This window comes from Drosophila yakuba, chromosome 3R, assembly GCF_016746365.2.
Source record: "Drosophila yakuba strain Tai18E2 chromosome 3R, Prin_Dyak_Tai18E2_2.1, whole genome shotgun sequence".
Taxonomy (NCBI): Eukaryota; Metazoa; Arthropoda; class Insecta; order Diptera; family Drosophilidae; genus Drosophila; species Drosophila yakuba.
This window is the reverse complement of record NC_052530.2, coordinates 5,887,002-5,909,655: the sequence shown is the minus strand read 5'-3', so window position 1 is coordinate 5,909,655 and position 22,654 is coordinate 5,887,002. Positions and strand designations below refer to the sequence as shown.

The 22,654-nt window shown below is 39.8% G+C and overlaps 2 protein-coding genes across 2 annotated transcripts in view; one reads left to right on the top strand and one right to left on the bottom strand.

Annotated features, from left to right (window-relative positions):
* The window catches only part of LOC6535692 (IDLSRF-like peptide), a 35,655-nt gene extending 14,114 nt beyond the window's left edge, over window positions 1-21,541 (bottom strand). The window contains exon 1 of the mRNA XM_002096284.4: window positions 20,788-21,541. Coding sequence (XP_002096320.1) covers window positions 20,788-20,977 — 190 coding nt within the window. The 5' untranslated portion in view covers window positions 20,978-21,541. The remainder of the gene's footprint in view (window positions 1-20,787) is intronic.
* On the top strand, window positions 12,180-13,609 carry LOC6535693. Its single transcript, XM_002096285.4, has one exon. It carries the CDS (start codon window positions 12,321-12,323, stop codon window positions 13,473-13,475), a length of 1,155 nt encoding a protein of 384 aa, XP_002096321.1. The 5' UTR covers window positions 12,180-12,320; the 3' UTR covers window positions 13,476-13,609.
* Window positions 21,542-22,654: the final 1,113 nt, after the last annotated feature.

The following is a 22,654-nucleotide window of genomic DNA, read 5'->3' as shown; positions in this document are numbered from 1 at the left end:
AAACATCAACCTAAATAGGTTGGAAAAATTGAAAAACCAAAAAAAACTTTCTCCTAAGTATACAAGCCAGTTAAATTTTCTTTTAAGGGGCTTAGAAATATTCATTGAATGGCTTCCAAACTTATTGGTAAAAGGCACATAGTGTAATTCCAAGCCACAGACAGCGTGCCAGCTAACAGAATTTTAGTTTTCCTGTGTCAATTTGCGAAGCACCAAAAGCAGCAGCAGGCGTTGTCACGCATGGCGTATGCGCAATGCTACACAGTTATTGCTCCTGGCTCGGGCATGTTGTATCAGCTGCTGCTTTGTGGCTACCATAGCATCTATGGCCCATCCGCCTGCCAATTGCAGTTTACCTGACCCACGCAATTGCTTGGGCGTGTTTCAGTTAAGGGGTGGATTCTGCTCATGGTCGAAGGGCGATATCCGTCTATATCTGGGTAGTTGGAAATTGGGGAATATTGGGTCTAACGGCATCTTCAGCCTAAGTTTCGACATGACAGCCCAGGACACAATGTCGGTACAGTTATGACCAAGAGTTCACTTTAAGGGGATGGCGAAAGTTCTGGCGAGTTTTGTGGCTCCCTTTAACTGGCTGACAGTAGCCTTCATGGGAATAATCAAGTGCTTTAACTACGAAATTTATTTAACTGTGGGTTTCCATTGTAATGTGAAGACGATTGAAGTTTATTGAAATGTTATTTACTACTAGCACTTTGTAATTAATTAGTTTTAATTATCTAAATATTAAAAATACCTTCAAAGGCAACTAATAATTGCATTACGTATAACACGCGGAGTGTTATACGTATAAGTGCAGCAATAAAGTACCACTTCATGAACGTTTTGATTAAAACGCAATTATGCTGCCAGCCCCATGGTGATTCATTACTCTCCATGAAAACTTGCGGTTAGCCAACTTCCCTTGACCAACCAGCACCAGGTTTTCTTTAGACACAAAAATATTCCGGCCATAATTAAGCTTTGCATATGCGAACCGCAGAGTGACTAGTCAAAGTTGGCAACTATGGCAAACTGACAAACAAACCGCAAAACACGACGGCATGTGGGGAAATAAACAAAGGGAACGGCACAGAGTGACGTATACGCAATATCAACTAAATAATTGCACACACCATGGGCCAACAGCGTATGTAGCTCACTAATGAAAATTACTTTCCTTGGCTGTAAGTCGGTTGTTGGCGTTTGTGTTTGGTTTGTCGCTATGTTGGGCGAAAAGCAGTTTGCTTGCAGCGGCAAAAACAATAGTTGGCCAACAGCAGCAGCACCAAGAAGAACTAATTGTTTTCCTTATAAATTAGCACATTTGTATGCAATGCCACGCACACACAAAACAGAACTCTGACGTAATTTATTAGTGGCACCAGGAGTACACATTCCTATGTATATATCCCTCCGAATCCGGCCCTCGAGGACATGCATCTCGACATCGCTTCGATTGTCTTGCCGCAGTTACGGTTACGGCCACGTTTACGCTGCGGGCCAACTGAGTGTGAGATATGGCTCTGGTCTGGCATTAGTGCCTGTGAATGTGCTCCACCACGAAGGGCAACGGAATATACGTATTGAATGAGGAATGTGCAGATTGGTGGGGAGCAGGGGGTGTTGGTAAGACAAAGAAATCGCTCACCATTTAAGGTGGCAAATAACGAAGGTGTTGATAAAAAAGTTAGTATATACAGAAAATATTATTCTAATTAAGAATCATCCTCATCATATCTCATTGTGTGACCAAAAAAATTGAAGCGCACAATTTAAACAAATTAAATAAAATGTCAAATTCTAACTCATGTACAGATAAGCAAAATGCTAAATAATGTTGTCGATATATCAAATTAGGCAGTATTTCTAGAAGCAACACAGTTCTCTTGTAATCATTGTCATTGTTATTTTACAAATGTTGATAATCTTCAAACCAATGTAATATTCCTACTGTCGCACACTAAGCTTTAGAGCCTATTTGCATGGAGCATTTCAAACTCCGCAAATTTAAACATTTATTAGCTACATTTTGAATCATTAATAAGCCATATCCATTAGTCCGCTTAAGCTAATTGCACTCAGCCAACTGCATAAACACTTGTGCATGTGTACAGCCGAAATGCAACTGGGAAAATATCGGAAATAAGGTGAAGGTGATGGAGTAATGGGTAAGCTAATTAATTTGCAGGATAAGAAGGATGTCAAGTCACAAGGCACGTCCATTAACTTTATTAAATCGCACTCAGGTGACATTGTTCGCACACTTGAAAAACATGCGATGTGCTGAAAACCAGTCCTTAATGGTTGCATATTTGACTGTCCTGACATTTTCTAATTTTAATTTTAAATGAGGTTCGGAAATGTCAAGTAGTAAACGGATTCAAACGAGGTCAATATAAACGGCAAGGTTGTGGTCGAGTCATAAATGAAATATAAATGTCGAAGACCTATTAATATTAAACTTGTAAAACAGATTAGTTGGAACAGTAGCTCTTTTAAACTGTGAAAAGGTTGTGAGCTGTATCCAAAATAACATACAACCAGAAAATCAAAATCGCTTAGAACAACAGTCTAGAATAAACTTGGTGGGAAACCAGTTTATGACCTTCCAAAGTCTGCCGTAAACTTTTCACTATTATTGGCCATTAAAAACAAAAATATGTCGAATGGAAGCGTGCAAAAAACAAATGCGCTTTCCATAACGGAAATACCTTTGTTAAAGTGTGGTAGCGCTTACAGGGAAAAATCCGTGTGTGCAGCAAAACTTGCAATCATAAAAGCACGGATTTTTCGTTCTCCATTTTTCTAATAGCTGTGGGTGCGGAAAACTAATGCAATTCGTTCCGTTTGGAGGGCTTAGGCGTGTCCGGGCGGAACTTGATTTCTTTTACGCAAATTTGTTGGCGGGAAATGAAGCGGAAATGGGGGCACATCGTTAAGGTGCAAAGGACCTCACCTCACAAGCGCCATTTTAATGGCCCAACCCGTCACAAATAGCTTGTTACGAGAAACGCAATCTCGGGTCCTGAATTTGATTTTCGGGTAACTTGAACATGCGTGGCTAAGTGGAACCTGATTAAGTGCGGTTAAAGTTAGATTTCGCGTACCAACGATGTTAATGAGAATTAACTATTTTGAACAATCGGAGGGATGAATTAGAAATTGAGTGACTGTAAGGCCATGAACTCGTTGAATAAGATATTTAAAAAAGGAATTGTTTTACCCTAATTAATTTGTGATTATATTTCAGTTCGGAGCATACGTCTCTGCACATCCTGGCTTAATTTTTCCACAAAAATCTTTGCTAAATAATATTGCTAAAGTTATTTCCTTTGAGTTCAGAATATGTAAATTCATTTCAATTATCTTATATGCTTTTACGCTAAACTAAATAAATACCAGAGCAAAAACGACCAAATAACCTTTTCACATCAATTATGAATAAAATGTATATGCACATTCTATTAAAATAAATTCAACTAAAAACTTTTTGAAAAAAGACTAAGCCAAAAACTCAACAGCATAACAATCTGTCAACAACAGTTTTGTGTGTAGAAAAAATTTGGTCGAAAACAGAGTTTTTATAATATTTCTCTTTGGATCCAGCTGAACATGGGAACAGACAGAACAGCGTCATTAAACTAAAATAAGCATACACGAGAGACTGTCTGTCTGTCCCCGTTGTGGTAAAGTCCCTAAAAAACGAAACACCCCTCGACCAAAAATATATTCACAAAATGGCAGAATCGCTGAAATGGCGAAATGTCTGAAATACCCGAATTGGGCGGGACAGTCTGTGGCTGCACTTCACGCAATCAAACTGAATGCCAAGCCAACAATTGTCAATTGGCTGGCGTTTGGAGAACCGCTATCCCGTATACCCCAAATGAGTTCATCACACAGAAAGTTGTTCGAATGTATTCGGTATCTGACAGATATATTCGCATGTATATTTGCCACCAGTCAAAGTTCGCATTACCAGCGTGGCACCCAACGAGCCAACGAGCCAGAATGAAAATAATTTCGTGCAAACAAATGCCAAGCGAATGGAATCCAACAAAGCGTATGACAAACTCTGAATTTAAAAGCGAGCAAAACTGGCAAAACGAAATAAAAGCCCCTCTGACACTACTACGACAATGGAACGAAAGCATTTCACATGATCCTAATCGCTATTTGGATGTTTGTTTGCCCGTTTATTTTCACCCCTGCAAAATGAAAGACTACCACGGTATGCTCACTGCAACTGGGGCATATGGGTTTTCTGTGTAGAATTTAAGTTTGAATAAGGCTTTTAAAAAAAATGCATCATTCATTCATTTCGTATAAAAGGGATAGTTTATACAAAAAAATTATAAACTGTCTAAATGATACATCAATTAAATAAAAATAAACAAAGATCTTATTTTTATATTGTTAGTGGTCTGTGCCACTTGGGCAAGGGTTCTAATAAAATGCTGTATGATCTTGTAATTTATTTAGTCCGGTTTCCACTTAAGCAGGACAGTATTCACTAATAGAAAAATATATGTGCCCTCAGCAGGTCAATTCCAGATCACTTAACACCCCCTACTGAATCGTTTCCAGAGCCTTCAAAATCCTGGCCAGCAACTTTACGTGCTGGTGTCGTGCCGCAGGCAATTATCAAATGCCACAGTGAGGCGCAGAAGCCAGCTGCAGTAATAAATACGGGTGTCGGTGTAACTCTATCTTAATCTGTGGATTGTAACGATATCCTACAGTTGTCAGTGGACAGTGGAGCCTTGACCCAGATGTGCGAATAGCCATTCCCCATGGCCAATGTCAACGGCAATGGCTGCGAAATCGTCGACGGGAAGTCATTAAATTGATGGAATTTCCGCTTCCGACTTTGACTTCCATTCCGTGCTTTCACTTTCGGGATATGGTGTGGAAATAATACCGGGAATTATTAATGTTTATGCACTCACGTGTTTATGACTCTGACAATTCTCAGCTTTTGGCTTCCTTTTTCGCTGGAACGGTAATTGAATTACCGAGTTCGCACTTTGGATATAAAAGAAGAACTATAGAGGATTGACTCTTGCCATCTGCGAGCTGTAAAATTGATGGTCCACTTAAATGCCATTTGATTTTATGGCTGTTCATGGATGTTTGTGGGTTGACTGAGTTAAAGTTTGGTTCCTGCGTCACTTAAACCTTGACCCATTGAGCGGGCTCATAAATAAATATAGCCCGCAAAGACAAAGACCCATTGCTTTACAAATTTTTTGAATAAAATTCTTGGCTTCCAAATGCAAAAGTTATGCCCCAAATATAGAACCAAGGTCTTGCTGCCATGCCTTGTCCTGGCTGACATTTTCGCCTTCCCTCTTGTTAATTGCGAGCGAGGACCTTGCACTTTGTGCCCCCATTCCATCCACACGTTGCACTGGAAAAATGCTAAAATAATTACCACTTGAGTTGCTATGACAATTACGCGAACGCAGGACATGCGGTCCCCTTTGGCCGTCGGTCGTGCGTTTAAGCCAAGTTCTTAGACTCCAGTTTGCGTTTTCCGCCCTTATTCTCACATTTAATCCCCATTTTTCTCCACACAAGCGACGGATGCAATTAAATGGTTTCAGTAAATTTAAGCGCTTAACTTTTCACCGCAACTTGAAGAGTTTTGTTTTAACAAACCAGCATGGTTTGGGGTTATTGAATTTTAGAAAGGGATGTTAGAAAATGTTAGTCCAAGAGCAACTGCGATAAGCCCAAAAAAGGGTTAAGACTACATACACTTGGCTGTGAGATAAACAAGACCTTAGAAGAGAATTTAGCCGTAAGAACTTTTAAAAACCGTCAGAACTCTTATAAGCTTTCTTCTGCCACATTTTCTTAAACTAAAAACGGTAAGCAAACAGCCTAAATTTCCAAACTTCTTATTTAATTATTCCTCTTTTTGCTAACAAATGTGCTACTGACAGCTTTTCCCACTCAATCAAATTGATCAGCTGCGTTCAGAGCTGTCCCCCAAACTTTCGCATCGAAATGTCAAGACATTAGCGTACAGGCCACAAAATAAATGGGCCTAATCATGGCGAGTGTTTGGCCAAGTTCAAGTTTACCAACGCTTCTTCTAAATTAGTCGTAATATGTGGCACGTTGCGGAAGTACAATGTAGTCGTTTGCTCTTTTATATGTTGTCTGTTTTGTATGCAAGTTGCTGTAATTGACAGATGGTACGAACATTCGTTTTGATTAGCATTCTATTGGGCGCGTATTTCAGAGGAGCAGGGGCGTAAAAAAATTATGCGTTTGGAGTCAATTTACCGTTGTCGACTTTTTGCGCCATTTTCTTTGGTGCTTTTCATGCCATATTGCCTTTTGCACAAAAGAGCCTAGGGCAACAAAAGTTACAGAAGCCAATTTTTGTTATTCTTTACCGCTTTTTTTCTTTTTTAAACTTTTTTGCTACCTTCACCTGGTGGAAATCACACGACTCAATGGGCAAATTACAAACAGCGTGGGCCGAAGGATAGGCAATGAGGTCCTCCTTCTGCAATGCAAGTCGCAGCTAGCTCTTCCATTTTCCAAGGACAGGGACAGCTTTTGACGGGTGCTGATGAGACGGGCAGAATGGTTCATGGCTGAGGTATATGGGTATCTGGGCTTCAGGTGTTACAAGGATCCATTACATCCCTCACTCAGCCATCAATCGCTAATAAGCCGTGGACTTCATTTTAAATACATGTTCACCGCAACCCATTTAATCGATAAACCCGGGAAACCGATCCCTTGTCTGCGATAAGGCGCAACAAAGTCTCTATCCCTCTATCGTTTTCCACAGCTTAACGCTTCAGTGCGGCGACAGCCATAATCCCGAACACATATGGTTTTTATGGTTTTGTTCCTGCCAACCGGATGTAAATATGTAAATTCAATCCGGAGTGTGGCGCCACCAAGATGGCAGGAGAAGCCCACCCACAGGTAGTCCTCGTACATGGCGAACAATAGAAAAAACATGCGAAGCATTAGGCGAAAGCACAACGCGCGCAGATAACAGTTTATAAATTATTTAGATTAAAACGCGTCTGCCCCACATGTTTGGCAGTGACTTTGAAGTCCGAAGAGTAAGGCACTCATCCTGAAATTGGCCACCACCAGTTCTTCTTTTTTTCGGATTTTGGGACCACCAGCTGCGCCAACCACGTAAGCGACAAACCAAAATGGCGAAGCAACAGCGGATTTAAGCCAAGTTCAACATGTGTGTAACACACGAGGGCGTAAGCAAGAGTTTTAAATCCATCAGAGCACGAGAAATAATCAACAGTAGAAGGGAATCAATATATAGAAGAATAAACAGCAAAAGCTATATGATAAATTCTGTTGATATAGATCTAATTATATAAATATAATACAAAGCCGGCAATTAAATAGAAATTGGCTTAAGTCGACTAGAAGGTCACAGTGCAGAGATGTTCCTCCTGAAATAAAATTTTAATTTTCTTGTGAACGTGATTCTTTTTCAAATATTTACTGAGCCAGCCTCGCACACAAAATTATGTTCCAAGAATCACCTAGAGCCCTTAATGGCCGCCTGAAATATTCATTTGGAGAACATTTTTAAAATGTCAAAATATAAATTGATTAAGGTTGAGCTGGGACACATGGAATTGAATTTTCGGAGATATGAAAGCTGGGAAAATAAGCTGATCATATTGACATGCTTGTTTAAGATGTTAGTTGGCTTAAATACATAAATTGGAATTATTTTTCAATTCCAGATCTCCATAAACTAGCTTTAGAACCTTTTTCTTATTTAAGGGAGAAAAACCAGCTCCATCTATTTGTAACCTGCCATCATATTTGATTAGTTTCGTCGAATTCATCGCTTTCAGCTGTTCAAATTGCGTTGCCGGTTCTTCGATTGATTCAGATGATAAATTAGCTTGTGCTGGGGATACACTCAAATGTGGATGATGAATTCATTTGGCTCGTAGGCAAATCAATCAATCAAAGGGCCAAAATGTACCAAGGCTCTGATATTGACATTTCCTACGATTTTAGCTTTCCAGGAGGAATACTTCGATTGCCCTTTCGAGCTGCTGTTTCCTTTTTCACTAATTTTCCCGGCAATCAACATTAGACTTTCTGTCTCTTAAATGGACTTGGAGTTTGAGGCCTAGGATCATTAACTATGCAATTATCGAATGCCGAAAGGCTTCTTCCTTTTTTAATTGGTTACTAATTTAATAGGACATATCAATATTGGACCAGCATATTGCTGCAAACGAGGAATTGTGCCATTTGACTGGCACTCTGATTGAATTTCATTGAGTCATGTTTTCTCCGTGGGTGTTTTTCTATGGTCCTTTTTGCATGGTTTTGATTGGCCAACTTAATGGCTTTGTAATGATACCACATTGATTGGCCTTAGGGGACAGGGCTAAAATAATTTGTTGTCCGATCAATGACTGGAGATAGGGCCCCCCATCGGCATTTGAGGCAATTTGTCAAAGAGGCTTATTGAGGTTACGAAACAGTGTATTGATTTGATATTACTTTGGGCAAGGGGCTTAACTTGAAGTTGGTGATTAGTTAAGTTAAAACGATACTTCAGAACTACACACAACACTTTCAAACCAAGGTACGTTCCAAAATTATTTAATTTAGCATTAATTATATTCATTTTAAGCCTCAAAAATCTCGCATTTGCATATCTAAAAGAAGTTCCCACAGTCCACTTATTTTCATTAGACTACCAACCATATTATGTAAATCTACCTACAGACAAAATAATAAGAGGCCGTCAAAAAAATTATGAAAAAGTTTTTCGGTTTCGTGAAATTATAGCAACTTAGCCGCAAAGTTTTCAATGGAGTCAGCGCATAAATCAAACATTCAGATTGGAGCAGTCTGGAGCTCAATTATGCAAATTTATGTTAAAGCCTAACCATAAAACAAATAAATATAAGCAGCCGAATAAAAAAGGACCAATGTCGCACGTGTTTCGCACGGGTTTCTGTATAAATCAAATTAATACGAACCAGCGAAATGAAAGCGATCCGAGCCCACGTAAAAAAAAAACAAAACGCTGGAAAAATGAAAACTGAGTAGCATACGCGTCGAATGCGTAATGAGTGCAGACGTATGCGCAATTTTATGAATAATTGACAGCTGAACTTTAACAGCTGTCTGTCGCGCTAAAAAGAGCCACTCACTTAGGCCAACGAAATTCAGAGCCTCAATGGCACATCCTACTTGGGCAGCCATCGAAGGTCCGGGGCCATTTACATACACGAATAAAAACAAGGACGAAAAGCAGCGAGGAGGTGCTGTAATGGCAAGCAGCTGCAGCTGCTCATCATCATCATTATTTTAAATAAACATTACGCTTGGCTTTATAACCATTTATCACATTTGTAGATTTATGTCCGCCATTTGGCCGTGCACACAGAAAAGGGCAAAAAATCTGTTCAGTATATTAGCTCTCTCGAAACGAAGAGGATATGTCCTTTAGGGAGTTGTATTTAAAGGAATTGCAAGTAAAAGAAATCTGAATGTACTGGAAGTAAAGGTCAATATTGAATTCAAAGTTGTGTTATATTATTTTTTAAATACAAATAAATTACCTCTAAACCATAAAAAAAACAAAACAAATTTTTAATTTTAACATAAAATCATGAAATCATTAGGGAAAACTTTACCTTCCCCTGAAACAAAATGAAAGATTTCCTAAAGGATTAAACCTTAATTTATTTATTTGGAAAGACCCCCTTGTACAAAGCTTTCGGTAACTGTGTTACTCATTTCTTGAGTGAATCCCCATCACAGAGTATTATAAATCATGGCACGTTCACCGACGGCAAGTAGCCGCTACAAAAAGCAGGAAATCATAGCAGTCGCTTAGCTAAAAAACGATTCGCGCACACCGTTTCGAGGATTTTTCAATCTCAGCTGCGTTTTCGAGTCCTTCAAACGGCATACATATATATTGATTTTCGCTACTTTTTTCAGCAGCGTTTTTTATATGTGATCGGGTATGTGCATGTATACATTTCAGGCGAGGCTGTCCGTTTTAATGGTAATTGGTGCCTGCATAACCATTAAAGGGTTTTATGCGAATGACGTGGACGTTACGGGCGAGTGTGTATTTGTGGCGAGCAGGCACTAATTTTAGGTACGTGCCACAGTCTAAGCGGGTTATAAATGTGGGTTAGCTGGGCTTATATCTGGATGGTCCCGAAATTCAGATGATTGATATTTTTAAAGCTGCAAGATATGAAAAGCTTCGTCTGCTGGATTATTTAGGGACCAGCCCTGCGGAAAAGATCAACAGAGTGTACACCGTCTCAAAATTGATTGAAAACCACTATTTATCATCCTATCAAACAAATTGTGACACATCAAAGTGTGCTTTTAATCCTTACTTTAGGTTATGTGAAAAAAAATATGAATCATATTGAAACAGTTTTAAAAATGTGCCACACAAATTTTGTTTTGCAACAACTTAAGCAGAGCTTAATAATTATTACTTTTAAAATGGCTAGAATGTTCTCACATCTATATATATTTATTTTAAATGGATATTAAATATATAAATTGGGATATGAGAGTGACTGATCGGATTTTCTATAATTTGATTTGTTGTATAAATCTCTACAGATGTATTTCGTGCCATTTGGTGCCATTTGCTGTGCATAGAACAGTGGCCAAAGGTATTTTATTTCTCTTCAGAAAAATGGTTTCGTTTGTAACTTTATCCGGCAGACAGGTACTCCTATTGCCACCTGACCATGGCCACGTGTCAGTTCCATGCTGTCAACTTTTATTGTTATAGAAAGGAATATAAATTTCTTGTGGGGTGCCTTTCCATTTTTCCAAGAAAAATTGCCGGCTAACGAAGTCCGGCCGATAAGGCCTGAGCAACAACAGTTGGCCATTTTGTCTAGCCAAGATTTATGCGCGATTGCTCAAGTTTTATGAGTTACGTAGTTGCATTTCAGCTTAAAGGGAAAAGAAACAAAAGCCCGAAGGATGTGGATTGAAATCGCTCATCTTCAGGCCCGCATCGCGCTGCTTTTTCATTATGAGTTTAACAAAGTTGTTACGACTTTTCTCCCTTTTTTGCCTGCGACAGATTATGGGGCTTTTATGCTCTGCGATTTAAGCCAGCATTCTTACACTTATGGCCAAAACGTTGAGGTACAACAATTTCCATGGTTTCCAAGGGGTCAACTTGGAAGGACGTTGAGCAAATGGAGATTTACATTCGTCAGCAATTTTTTCCTTTCGCCTTTTCTATTAGAATAAATATTATAAGATGACTTTTCGGGTCCCGTGGCATTTGTCAACAGGAAACGGATATGGCAAAGCTTGTCTAATAAATTCTTTGATGTATTTACGCTGACGTTTCCCCTGGGAACGAGCTCAGGATGTCGTATTTTATTTATGCCACTGCCAGACGCATTTTCCACTCCCCAATGAATCATAAACTGACTCAATGCCGTCATCAACAATTACGAATGTATCCTGCCCAAAAAAAAGGACATCCATTACAAAGGCCGCAAAAAGAGAAATGAAATGTCGCGCCGTCTACTTGGCGGCTCCCTGAAAATTTCCACTGTTGGCTTTACAAATATTTGACCCATCGAAACTTATACGTGTCTACAAGGAATGGGCAAACAAACGAAAACACAACTCAAACAATCTATGCCGTATCAAATGCCGCTTGGCCCCGACAACACGAAGAGCCAAGGAAGTAACCAAATTTGAAGAAAATCCTGAGGCTTTGCCTTGCTAACTGACACTCATGTTTGTTTTGGGAATAGAAGCACAAGAACCTTGGTTTTATAAAATGCTGTATGTCTTAATACCTTAAAAATACGAAACAATTTTCAAATAAAAGTGTATATTTTTATAAGAGGTCATATTATGCTTTTGTAACTATCAGAAAATCTACTAGTTTTCATAATTTAAATTTATATATTGTATTCTTTGAAAAACGGAGCAGAATTTGATTGTTATGGTCTCTTACAAATTAAAATTTATTGCGAGCTTAGATTAGTTTAGTACAATAATTTTATTATTCATTTGTACATTATAAATATGGAAATGTCCAAGAAAATACATTTAAATATTACTTTTTTGGTTAACTAAAAGAGAAAAACTCGCAATCTAGCAGCAATTGATCATTTAAAATGCTGTCAGGCGAACAGTCGCCCTTACACATTCATTTGGCTTATCTCGTTTTATTAACTAGCTACAAAAAACCTTTAGGTAAAAATTCGAAAATTTTACATGCTGCAAGGAGTAGCAGACAGCATAAAAAAAAGAGGTAAGACCGATTCGCGATGCAGGCCCATCATGCGATGCCCGATTTCCGGTGCCGGAATAATTGCCAGCACAAGGAGTGCCAGAGGCATGCTCCTTTGGGAATCATCGATCAGCACACTCAGTGCAAGTGCCTGGGTGAAGTGAATGCCTCCTCGATTTTCCTGGAAAATGTCCTGGACCTGGCCAACACCTTGGCCCAGGTGATGATTATCTGTGGACTGCACGAGTGCAAAGCGAAGTCAACTGTGGACATAATCACATATGCCTTCTTGCACTACGATCAGGTGTGCTATTGCATAGATACCACGCCCAAGAAGCGGCTGAGAAAGGAGGATTTGTTCCACGAGCTGGGGAAGAAGTCGCTGATGAACAAGGTGGAGGCCCACTTGGCTTACGCCATTATCAAGAGGGGATTTAAGGCCTTCTACTACGAGCCAAAACAGGACTTGACCTACGATGAGCAGGGCAGACCCTCGTATAATGATGAGTGTGTCTGGGTCCATGCAGCCAGGAAGTCAGCCGAATCCTATGCCCGTTTCGATGGTCTCTCCTGCAGCGAGCAGCTGGCCTACGAGGCCAAGATCAAGATAGCCTTCAAGAAGTTCTACGATCGCATGCAGACGCGCAAGAGGCAGCCGGAGGGCGATGATTGCAACTGCTGTTTCTGCGCCAAGAAGCGGGGTCATCTGGTCTATGCCAAGGAACCGACTCCCTGCACCTCCACCAAAAAGAAACCCAAGCACGTGTGTCCATATTGTTGCAAGAAAAAGCAGAAGCAGCAGTACACACATCCTGCTCGCCAGCCAGCCAAGTGTCCAAAGTGCCACAAGTCGCGCAAATTCTGCTGCTGCACCAAAATGGACTTCAACTTGCAGTGGGTCAAGAGCATATGGGAGCGACCGGACTTCAATCAGTACTACAAGAACGAGATCGCCGAGATCGAGGACCGCCTGGTCAAGGGAACCTGCTGGCTGCCGCCGGAGCCTGAGGAAAAACTACTCGATGAGGGCGAAGGCGAGGAGGAGGAAGCGGGCCAGGAGATGTCGCCGGATGCTCTCCTTGCCCTTGGCGGCAAAACGGTTCCCAATAATCCGGATGACGGAAACGCGGCCAACGGTTCACCACTGGCCACCAAACAGCCTTCGTTCACCGAGCCTGAGGGCGAGTCCTAAACTTGAAGAATCCTGCGAATCGGCGCTTGCTAGTTTACTAAGTTTGGCTTCACTCTTGAGGAAAGCAGTTCTCCAAATTTTCAGTGCCAGCAGATTTGCAATAACCTTTTGACATTAAAGTTGTACTCAAGTAAGTTTCTGTACTTTCTGTAATTATTTTGTGTTCCTCTTCAAGATGGTATTATTAAAGGATTAACAGCCTGTCAAAAATACTAAAAGTAAGCACCTATACAAATTCGTGTTGATGATGCACGTTAATTAAAAATGAACGCTTTCACAAAAAGTGGGTTTGCCGAAAGCAGGTTTTCTGGTAGCTAAAATGTTTTTATATGGTTTCAGAAAAGGTTTTAACTTAAACTAAATCTTAAGTTCAACCGACTTCACTTTTAAATTAAGAAAACGCTACAACTTCTTTATTACCCAATCTAATGGTTCGCAAATAAGAGGACGTGAGCAACTAGGCCCATCAGCTGCCTAATATTAAGGCGGAAAATTGAGTTTGCTTTCAGGCGACACACACCTAGCTCGAACCAACTCAGCCGCATCCATTTGGCCCACTCACACTATTGGCCACTTGCAAAACTGAACGGCTGAGAAGAGCTGTGAGCTGTGAGCTGTCTCGGTGTCTGTGTCAACTTTGGCCGAAAGTAGCATGCAACAGTAATGGAAAATACATTTAATCTGGCTTTTGCAGCAGCTCGTCCCGACGATAACTCGGGCGCACTTCATCACAGCACTTACGGCTCAGCAACCCCCCTACAAACACCTCTCTGTGAGCTGGAAAATTGAAAATGTGGAAAAGCGTTCAGGCAGCCCAGAGGCAGCTATTTCTCTCACCTGAAAAGTGGAGAAAAGTGAAAAATTCTGAAAGGTTGACCATGGTCATGACGGCTGCTGCCTTGAACTTCCCTGGATAAACTTTTCGCATTGCAAATGCATGAAAACTTTCCCTTTTGTTTATGTGCGATTCACTCAATTTTCACACTCGAACCGTACGAAACGCACACTTTTGGCCAACCATGTCGGCATGTTACGGGTAAAAAGTTTTCCATTTTTCATTTTGATTTGAAACCGAATGAGAGTTGTGTAAACAAGTGCCTCCATCGTTTAACCGCAGAAATTTAATGAAACCCATAAAGCAATGAACATTTAAGCCGGCCGACCGCATCAAATTGGAAATAAATTTAAACATGCTTTGTGGCCTGAGTCAGGTCATACATAATTGGGGGCTAATTATTATATTTTCCAGTTCTAGGCAAACAGACAATAACTGGCTATTGAATTATTTAACAGACCGAAATACCAATTCAATTATAGTGCCTCGAAAAGCCGAACAAGAAAGTGTTTCACACAGGTCATAACCAGATCTTTGAGTCCATTGGGTTAAATGGATATTTGTCTAATAAAATTCAGTTGAGATATAAACGGCAAGTCTTGAAAATTAATTATCAGACTTTGTTTAGAAATTGTAGCAATAACCATAAGACCCATTGCAATGTAATCAAAAGGCTTTCTAACTAATTACAAGTTTTTGTGATAAGGTGAGAGTTTGAAGTGTCAGACCAAGTTTCATTTTACCCCCCAGGAACTTAATTAAAGAAAAGCGAAATTTCATTTTGCATTAGTTTGTGTCACAAGTGTAGCCAGGTTAATTTCTCACACATGCCACGAAATGTTCAGGTAAAGGGCAGATGTTATGCATACTTTGCACATGAGTGAAAATTGTGAAAATGACTGGAAACTCGCGCAAATGTGCCGGGCTGCCGCCCTGCTGCCCCTATAAGCAAATCAATTTGGGAAAACTGTGGTTGGCTCGCGGATGGGCAAAGTGCTCAAATACAAAATATTGAAATCGCAGGCAGCACCTGACTATGGTGTTGCCATTTCCCAGTCAACAGATACAGATATATGTATACCTCAAATTGCACTCGCCAGCTAAATTGGATATGCAAAACTGAGATGTGGCCTAAGACTTCTGGGCCAGAGTCGAAGAAATGCGCCAGTCACAAGTGGATTTTCACTGGAAAAGCTTTTCAGTCGTCTGCATCGTGGTTATCTTTCGTCCCTTCATCTGCGACCAACGGATTTCCATTTGTGGCGATGTGGCAATGTGAGTGTGCTTTCCTCGCTGCAAATTGCATTTACGTATTGTGCATTTACCATTTCGAATAATATCTTGACGTGGCATTGGCCATAAATGTGTAAGTATGCTAGCTAAGCAGCTGCCAACTCAGCAGCCTGCGGATTTGCAAATAAATTTAGCCATTTATCAGAAATGGTTGTGGTGCAATTTAACTTGGGCAACAGTGTGGAAATAGTTTTGCTTATTATATAGGGGCCCTCAAGTTCAAGAACGTATCTCAACTTGGCCTTTTCTGTGCAGAAAAATCAATAAGGCAATTGCTGCTCAACCATTCTAGCCTCTATTTCCCCACGACGACACTTTTGTTAATGAAAAAGTGGTGTTTTTCGCCTAGCTGAATGGTTCTATTTATATAGCCAACGCGGCGTATGAGTAACACTGCTAAAATGTCCTGGTCCGAGGTCTCCTCCTTTTCTTTTATGCATATTACACGGCTAGGTTTTCTGTGCTTCGCCTTGGCTTGGCAAACTTTTAGTGCGCAGCAAATAAATAATATATGAGGCAACAATGAATGCCGGGAAAAGGAAGAAAAACACTTTTACTCGGCAGACTTGGCCGTAAAAATTGACAACATATAAAGCAGATATTTCTAAGGCGCGAGTGAGCAAAACTTCGATCGTAAAATAATATGATGCCATAAAATAAAAAATGAAATTCGAAGGAAAATATACTTAGTTATGACTCGGGGCGTCTGCATCTGCGTCTGGGGTAAAAAAGACTTTAAGGCGGGACAAAAACCGTAAACATTTTTATGAACATATTGATAATCTGGGGTATCGTGTTTAAGTGCACATTTAACGAGTGAAAATCAATTGCAATCGATTGAGGCGAAGGACAAGGCGTAACTTAAATTCCTGTTCGTTGGCCACTGAAACTCTACCCTTGTAAAATATGCGCGACATAATTGTCGTATCAAAATGAAATGTAATTTTCGCCACAGACTTCTTAACGACCTTTGCACATTGTCACAACCAATTTCACTAAAAGACCATAAACCATTTGTTGGGCTATATTCGGTAAACCAGTTGACAGTTTACCGAGTTAATGGGGACAAAGTGTGGATTGATTGGTGTCCATGGGCAACGCGGCGTATACGCGACCCTGCTCGAGCACCCATGAAGTCACTCTATTTGCATACGCACATCTACTAAATATTCATAGATTTGCATATCAGTGGCCGAGTTTGCAAACTCTAGGGCCGCGATATAAGTCCTGGCAATTAGGCATAATTAAACTGTCACCATAAGTTTATTTATCGCATACAATCATCCATATCATCTTCCGATTGCGTACCTTTCGGCACCAAATTTATGGCTTTTGTAAATTACTGGAGAATTGTCCTGTTCTGGTCCATGCTTTTAAACATTATTTTGTTACCATATTGTTCCACTTTCTCTCAGAATTTATTATTTATTTGCCAGTAGCAACAAACTAGCAATGGCAATAACAATAAATATTTTCCTTTTGCAGCAGGACTTTATGACTTTGCTTTGCTTTTATGCCGCAGAGGAACTTAAAAATTGTTCGACACTCTGTACTGAAATATCGAAACAATTGGTTTTACAACATTGTTGAGTTTTGTGTTTCATACTTTAAAAATTATTCTTGATGGAGAAATAAATTATTGAGTTCTGAAATAATATGATATTATATGCCTTAAGTCTCTCTGAAATGAGAACTTAACGGACCAGGACGCAAAAAAAATGCACATTGAGGCAATTTTTTCTGTGATACGCTTTGATCGTGGTGTTTGGCAATCCACTGTTTTCAATCAGAACACTTCTGACATTTGTGCAGTGATTTTTAACGAAGATCAATAATGGTACACGCTTTGCCAGCAACACTACTACTACTATTGGTCGTAAATAACATGAGATCAAACAAAAACCTTCTTAAATACATACAAAACTCGCGACGATGGCACATTTATATTAAATTTTAAGGTAAAATTAACCAAATGTTTATTGTGCTGGTTCCATTGTTATAGCCTATTCAACCCTTTTCGTTACAATTAAAATCCGCAGCAAAAACCCCATTAAAACCATCAGCTCGAGTTTCGTATCTCCCGACTAAGCCCGAAAACCCCTAGAGACCACGCAAAATACTCGACCAAGAGAATTAATTAGGAAACATGGTCCAAAAGTCGGGGCCAAAAGTTGCTAATAAAATTATTCAAAGACTTTCAGGTTCAAGAGCATGGCTGCCGTTTTGGCCTAAATGCTTTTTGGAGAGCAAGTTAATGCTAACTGGAGTCTAGTTGGCTGCAACTTTTGAATGCCAAACGTAGTTGGCCATAATGCGCGGCGTAATCACGTTTCAGCTTTTGCCTGAGCGCTCTGTTGATTTTGGACTTGGTTGCGCTTTCTGTTTTGCGGCTTTGCTTTTATGGAAATTCCATTTTGCGCCAGCTGCAATTCGAGCCATCACGTAAGTGGAAATGGCCAAGTCCACGAACTGTTTTGTAAGCCAATATGTCCGTTAGTTGGCTCAGTGCTCAGTCCTCAGAACTCGGCATTCGCTGCTTTTCCGCTGGTTGCAGTTGCTTTGCCTCGAAATCGTATTTTTGTGGAACAGGATATTTGCATGTGGGGCACGCTTCGGCGAGTGGCAGCCAGAATGGTACGTTTTGTTTGCCATTTGTTGCCGTTTAAGTTACCACATACATCGGGCAGCTGGGAAAAGCAGAGTGAAATCCCCAGCCAACTGCCACGATTTTTGTGCGACTCCTTCGAACAAACACATTAGCCAAGACAAATCAAATATTGCATAATTTATGCCTCGGGACTGACTGTGCTGAGTGCGCTCGTAAAACTAATTGAATTATTCGCTTAATATTTATGGTACTCTAGGCTAAGCTACTAAATGAATATTTAAACGTACTATGCAAAAACGTCGTACTTAAGTTAAATGGAGCGGAGCTAGAAAGCCTAATTTAATGTATTTGTTTGGGAAATGCCAATCAATACAACTGCTTCAATTTGATGAAATGAAAGCTTTTATTTGGAAGAAAACAAGACAAGTTTTGTGTAACGCAAGGTTATCAAAACATCTGTAAAGCATTAAAAAAAATATATAATATTAATAAATATTAATAAATATAAATAATATTAATAAATTGATATTTAAAATATTGATTTTCAAAATGTAATTATTAAACGCAGTGCTTTGCCAAAGTGCATTTACCAAGAATTCCATTTGATCCAATTAACAATGTGTTTTTTAGCCGAATGTCGGCACTGAAAGCGAAAAACCATGCAACAATCAGAAGTAATGAATGCTGTCATGATGAAAAGGAAAAGGAAGTGACGCAGCCCCTTTCAAGTTGTCACTGAGCGCTGAATTCCAGAGTGCTTTCCAGCACTCGCCGAATCCTGTCCGTGGCACATTTATTAACTGGCCCAGAATTGTCCGGCAGGGCAGCTGACCAAAAAATTACGACCAGCACACAATGCCACAACCTGCCAGGCGACCCACGCTCGTTTTCGTTCGTCACAAAGCCAGAACGCCGGAGCAGAAAAGCTAGCTCGATAAATAAACCCAAGCCAACCCCAAAACCAAACTCTTATCGCCAAAAACCCAAAACCAAGAAGCCAATGTTCAGTAAAGGCAGCCAGCGGGATAACAAGCGCCGTGGAAATGCAGCGAGTTCTTTTCTGCTGGAAATTGCAGCATAAAATATGTTGTCACTGGCAGGGAAAACTAAAATTATTACACTGCCCTGCAAAGTTGGTTTTTTCATAGAAATTGCAAAAGGGAGTGTTGCGACAAATTGGCTAACGTTTTTCTAGTTAATGATTCCGTCTTTAGAGCTGATATAATGCAAGAGAGTTAAGTAAAGAAATATATTTATTTAATGCAGATATAGAAGTAGCACGCGATTTAGATAAAGTTTATGTTGGGTAAATTTAAAGGAAACAAAAAATCAAATTGAATATAAATAAGATACATAGTTATAATACTCAGGTTGCTCCAAATTTTTGAATAGTTTAAGTAGTTTATTTTTCTTCAAGCTAAGCCATTGGTTTGTTCATGGACTAGTGGCCACTTTGCGGTTGACAGGTTCCTGATTCTCAAGAGTTGTAAATGTTTTTTCCGAGACTTTTAAAAAAGTAATTACTGAAACTGACGTTCTCTGAGTAAAAGGAATCGAGGAAATTGTGTTCCCTTATCAGATCAGCACATGAAGCTGCCAAAATGTCGAATGCAAGGAATTAAGAAAACCTAAAATGGTAAATTTTACCATTTTATTTCTGGTGTAGCGCAGAAATAAGTATACCAAAATAAAATTGCTTTACATATTCATGAAATGGCTATGCGACAGGCGGCAATTAATGACCGATTGAGCAACTAACTAATTGAAGTCTATTCGTGGCCCGAAACCAAAATGCCGCAAATTAAGTTGGGAATACACTTGTTCGCCAATTTATTGTCCTGACTGGAGTTAATTACTTATTTGGTTAGAGGGCTCACAACGCATCACATAAATAATTTAATTAGGGCTGGCATTATTTCTGACAAGCTTCAAATGCCACAAATCAACAAACGCCTACGGGGCTTAATTAAACAATTTAAAAAGCATTGGAAAAAAGCAGAGAAAATTCCAGCACGAACGGAGGCACGGAAAAACCCAGAGTAGAAAAAACTTCCAACTGCTTAAAATAATAAAAATCATTTACATAAACTTTAAACGGAAAGCCAAAGATTTCCATCAGTGGCCACCATAACACGCGAATGGAAAATCCGTAAAACAGCAGAGAAAACTGAAAAAAACATAAATAAAAAGTACGTGCACATTAATTATGCAGCTCACCTGCCAGCTGAAATAGTGCAAATAAAAAAAGAAAATTAAATTAAAATAAAATAAATGAAAAGTTGCCGATACCCATTTTTTTGTGGGTCTTGCAGGCTGAGTAGGGTAATAAGTAAACTAGAGCAGGGGAAACTAAGAGAAAAGCCAGAAAAGAAAAATGGCTGGAGCCACAAAGAACACAGTGAGCGGTGAACGCAGTGAAGGCCGATCTGTGAATGGAAATGGGCTTAAGCAAAAACCCGAAAACGAATATGGTGAGCAAGGAAGTCTCGATTTCGGAAGTTGAGTATACGCCAGGTGCGCTCCCCTAATGAGCTCCCAATATATGGAAAATGCCGGCACTGCGGTCGATTACTTACCGCTCCGCTTCACGATGGGGTTGGCCATGTGCCCGTACAAACGGCTCAAATCGATGGCCATGGTGGTGGTGGTGGTCTGCAGGAGGAGCAGACAGACGGCGAATGACGGCCACATGCTGAGGTGGCAATGATGATTGTGGTGCTGACGCGACTGATGATGATGATGGTGGTCCATGGCCAAGAAGGACATTCCGCTGTAGTATACCGCTGGCTGGCGGAACTTGTAAAGTGTAGAAATTAAGACCCTCGGCCTGATGATAAAAGTTTTTCACACGCGCACGCACACGTTTTCCACTTTATCCGAGTGTTTTGATGGAGTTTTACAGTTTCGTTTTCTTCTTCGTTTAGAATCAGTTTTCCGGGAAACTTTTTCCAGCCCTTTGATTGAATTATCGTTGGCACTTCAGCCACTGTAGCGGGTTACCCGCCACTTCCTTCGCTCGTCCTTCAATATGCTAATCGCCTTCTAATGGAGTTATACGAACCAGAAATTAGCTGCAACTTCTTCCCGATTCCCTATTGCGTTCAATTCTATATAGTTGCCTTATCGTTTACTACTTGGAATTGTGGACTACATGCAAGCTTTAAGCCGTTTGGTTGTTTTTCGTTTGGTTTGTGTCAATTTCGATTACGTTTGTTGGTTTGTTTTAATTTTCGTTTCGTTGAAATTATAGTTGAAAATAATTTTGCAGCAAACAAATATTTATATGTGTGTATATATTTATATGTTTTTAGTCGACTTTTTACATTTTTCTACACTGAAAAGATAAGAGAAATATTTGAAAAGCTGATTAGTAGTTGTAAATTTATTGTAATTAATTTAAAATGTAGTTTGCTTCTACGTTTGAAGCCAGTAGGTTTTGAACTTAATTTTATGCTAGCAAAATCATTTCCAGTTTCAGACTTCTGTACATCTTTTTATTACTTTTCTGATGCGTTATGACTCGCTATTATGACTCTGACATTGCAGTTCAACTTTTTTAACAACAGAGATTTATTTTTTTGATTTTTTGTATTAAATGTTATAAATCAGATATCACGGTCTTAATTTTGTACAGTCGAAATAATTTTAAAGCTTAAGCTCAATTGAGCCCCCAAGAAGTCGACACCAATTGTGCTGTGGATTATGCAAAGATGTCTCCAGGCGGCAATTTACATGCCAGAACAACTTGACGCAGTGCCTTCTAATCAACTTAACGAACTTTAACTTTTCCTAGCCCGAATTCCCTTGGTTGTTTTATTTTCGGAAGCTACAGAGGATACAAAGTTGAACAACCCTTTTCGTATAATGTTTAGATGGATTTTCAGCACTCACACAGTCGAGCGACTCTTAATGACTCTCTCGAGCACCCAAAACACATACGCCGCGTGTAACCAAAACGTGAAATGGCAGTCGAAAAAAAAGTAGAAGCAAAAAAGGGCCAGACAGTGGCGAACCTTTAATTATAGCCAAGTTAGCCCTACCGGTTTTGTTCTCTTCTTTGTGTAAGCTAAAGTTGAAGAAGTGAAAAAGTGCCGTAACTTTCCGGCATACTTTTTGGGGCAATCAAAAATGGACACGGCAAAATACACCCGTCCCCATCGACAAACGAAACCTTGGCTACGAGTTTTGAAAAGGGAAAATTAAAAGACAGAATGGAAAAGTGTCGGTCAGGCCAAGCTTTTTAATTAGTCTTTTTCACAGCTGGAATCTGCAGTTTTGAAAAAGACCTTGGCATTGAATAATTAACAAAATATTTACCCAAATTAGTAATTCCACTGAGCTCGGCTTGGCTGAGTGATAAGTTTGGTGTCAAAAACTCAGCTCTTTTCACAGCAATAAAAAAGTTTCTGCTATCCCAAACTATAAAGTTTAGATTGCCTTTCA

Bases quoted from the DNA above. Each gene is read 5' to 3' on its own strand.
- LOC6535693 (XM_002096285.4), top strand. From the start codon at position 12,321: ATGCAGGCCCATCATGCGATGCCCGATTTCCGGTGCCGGAATAATTGC.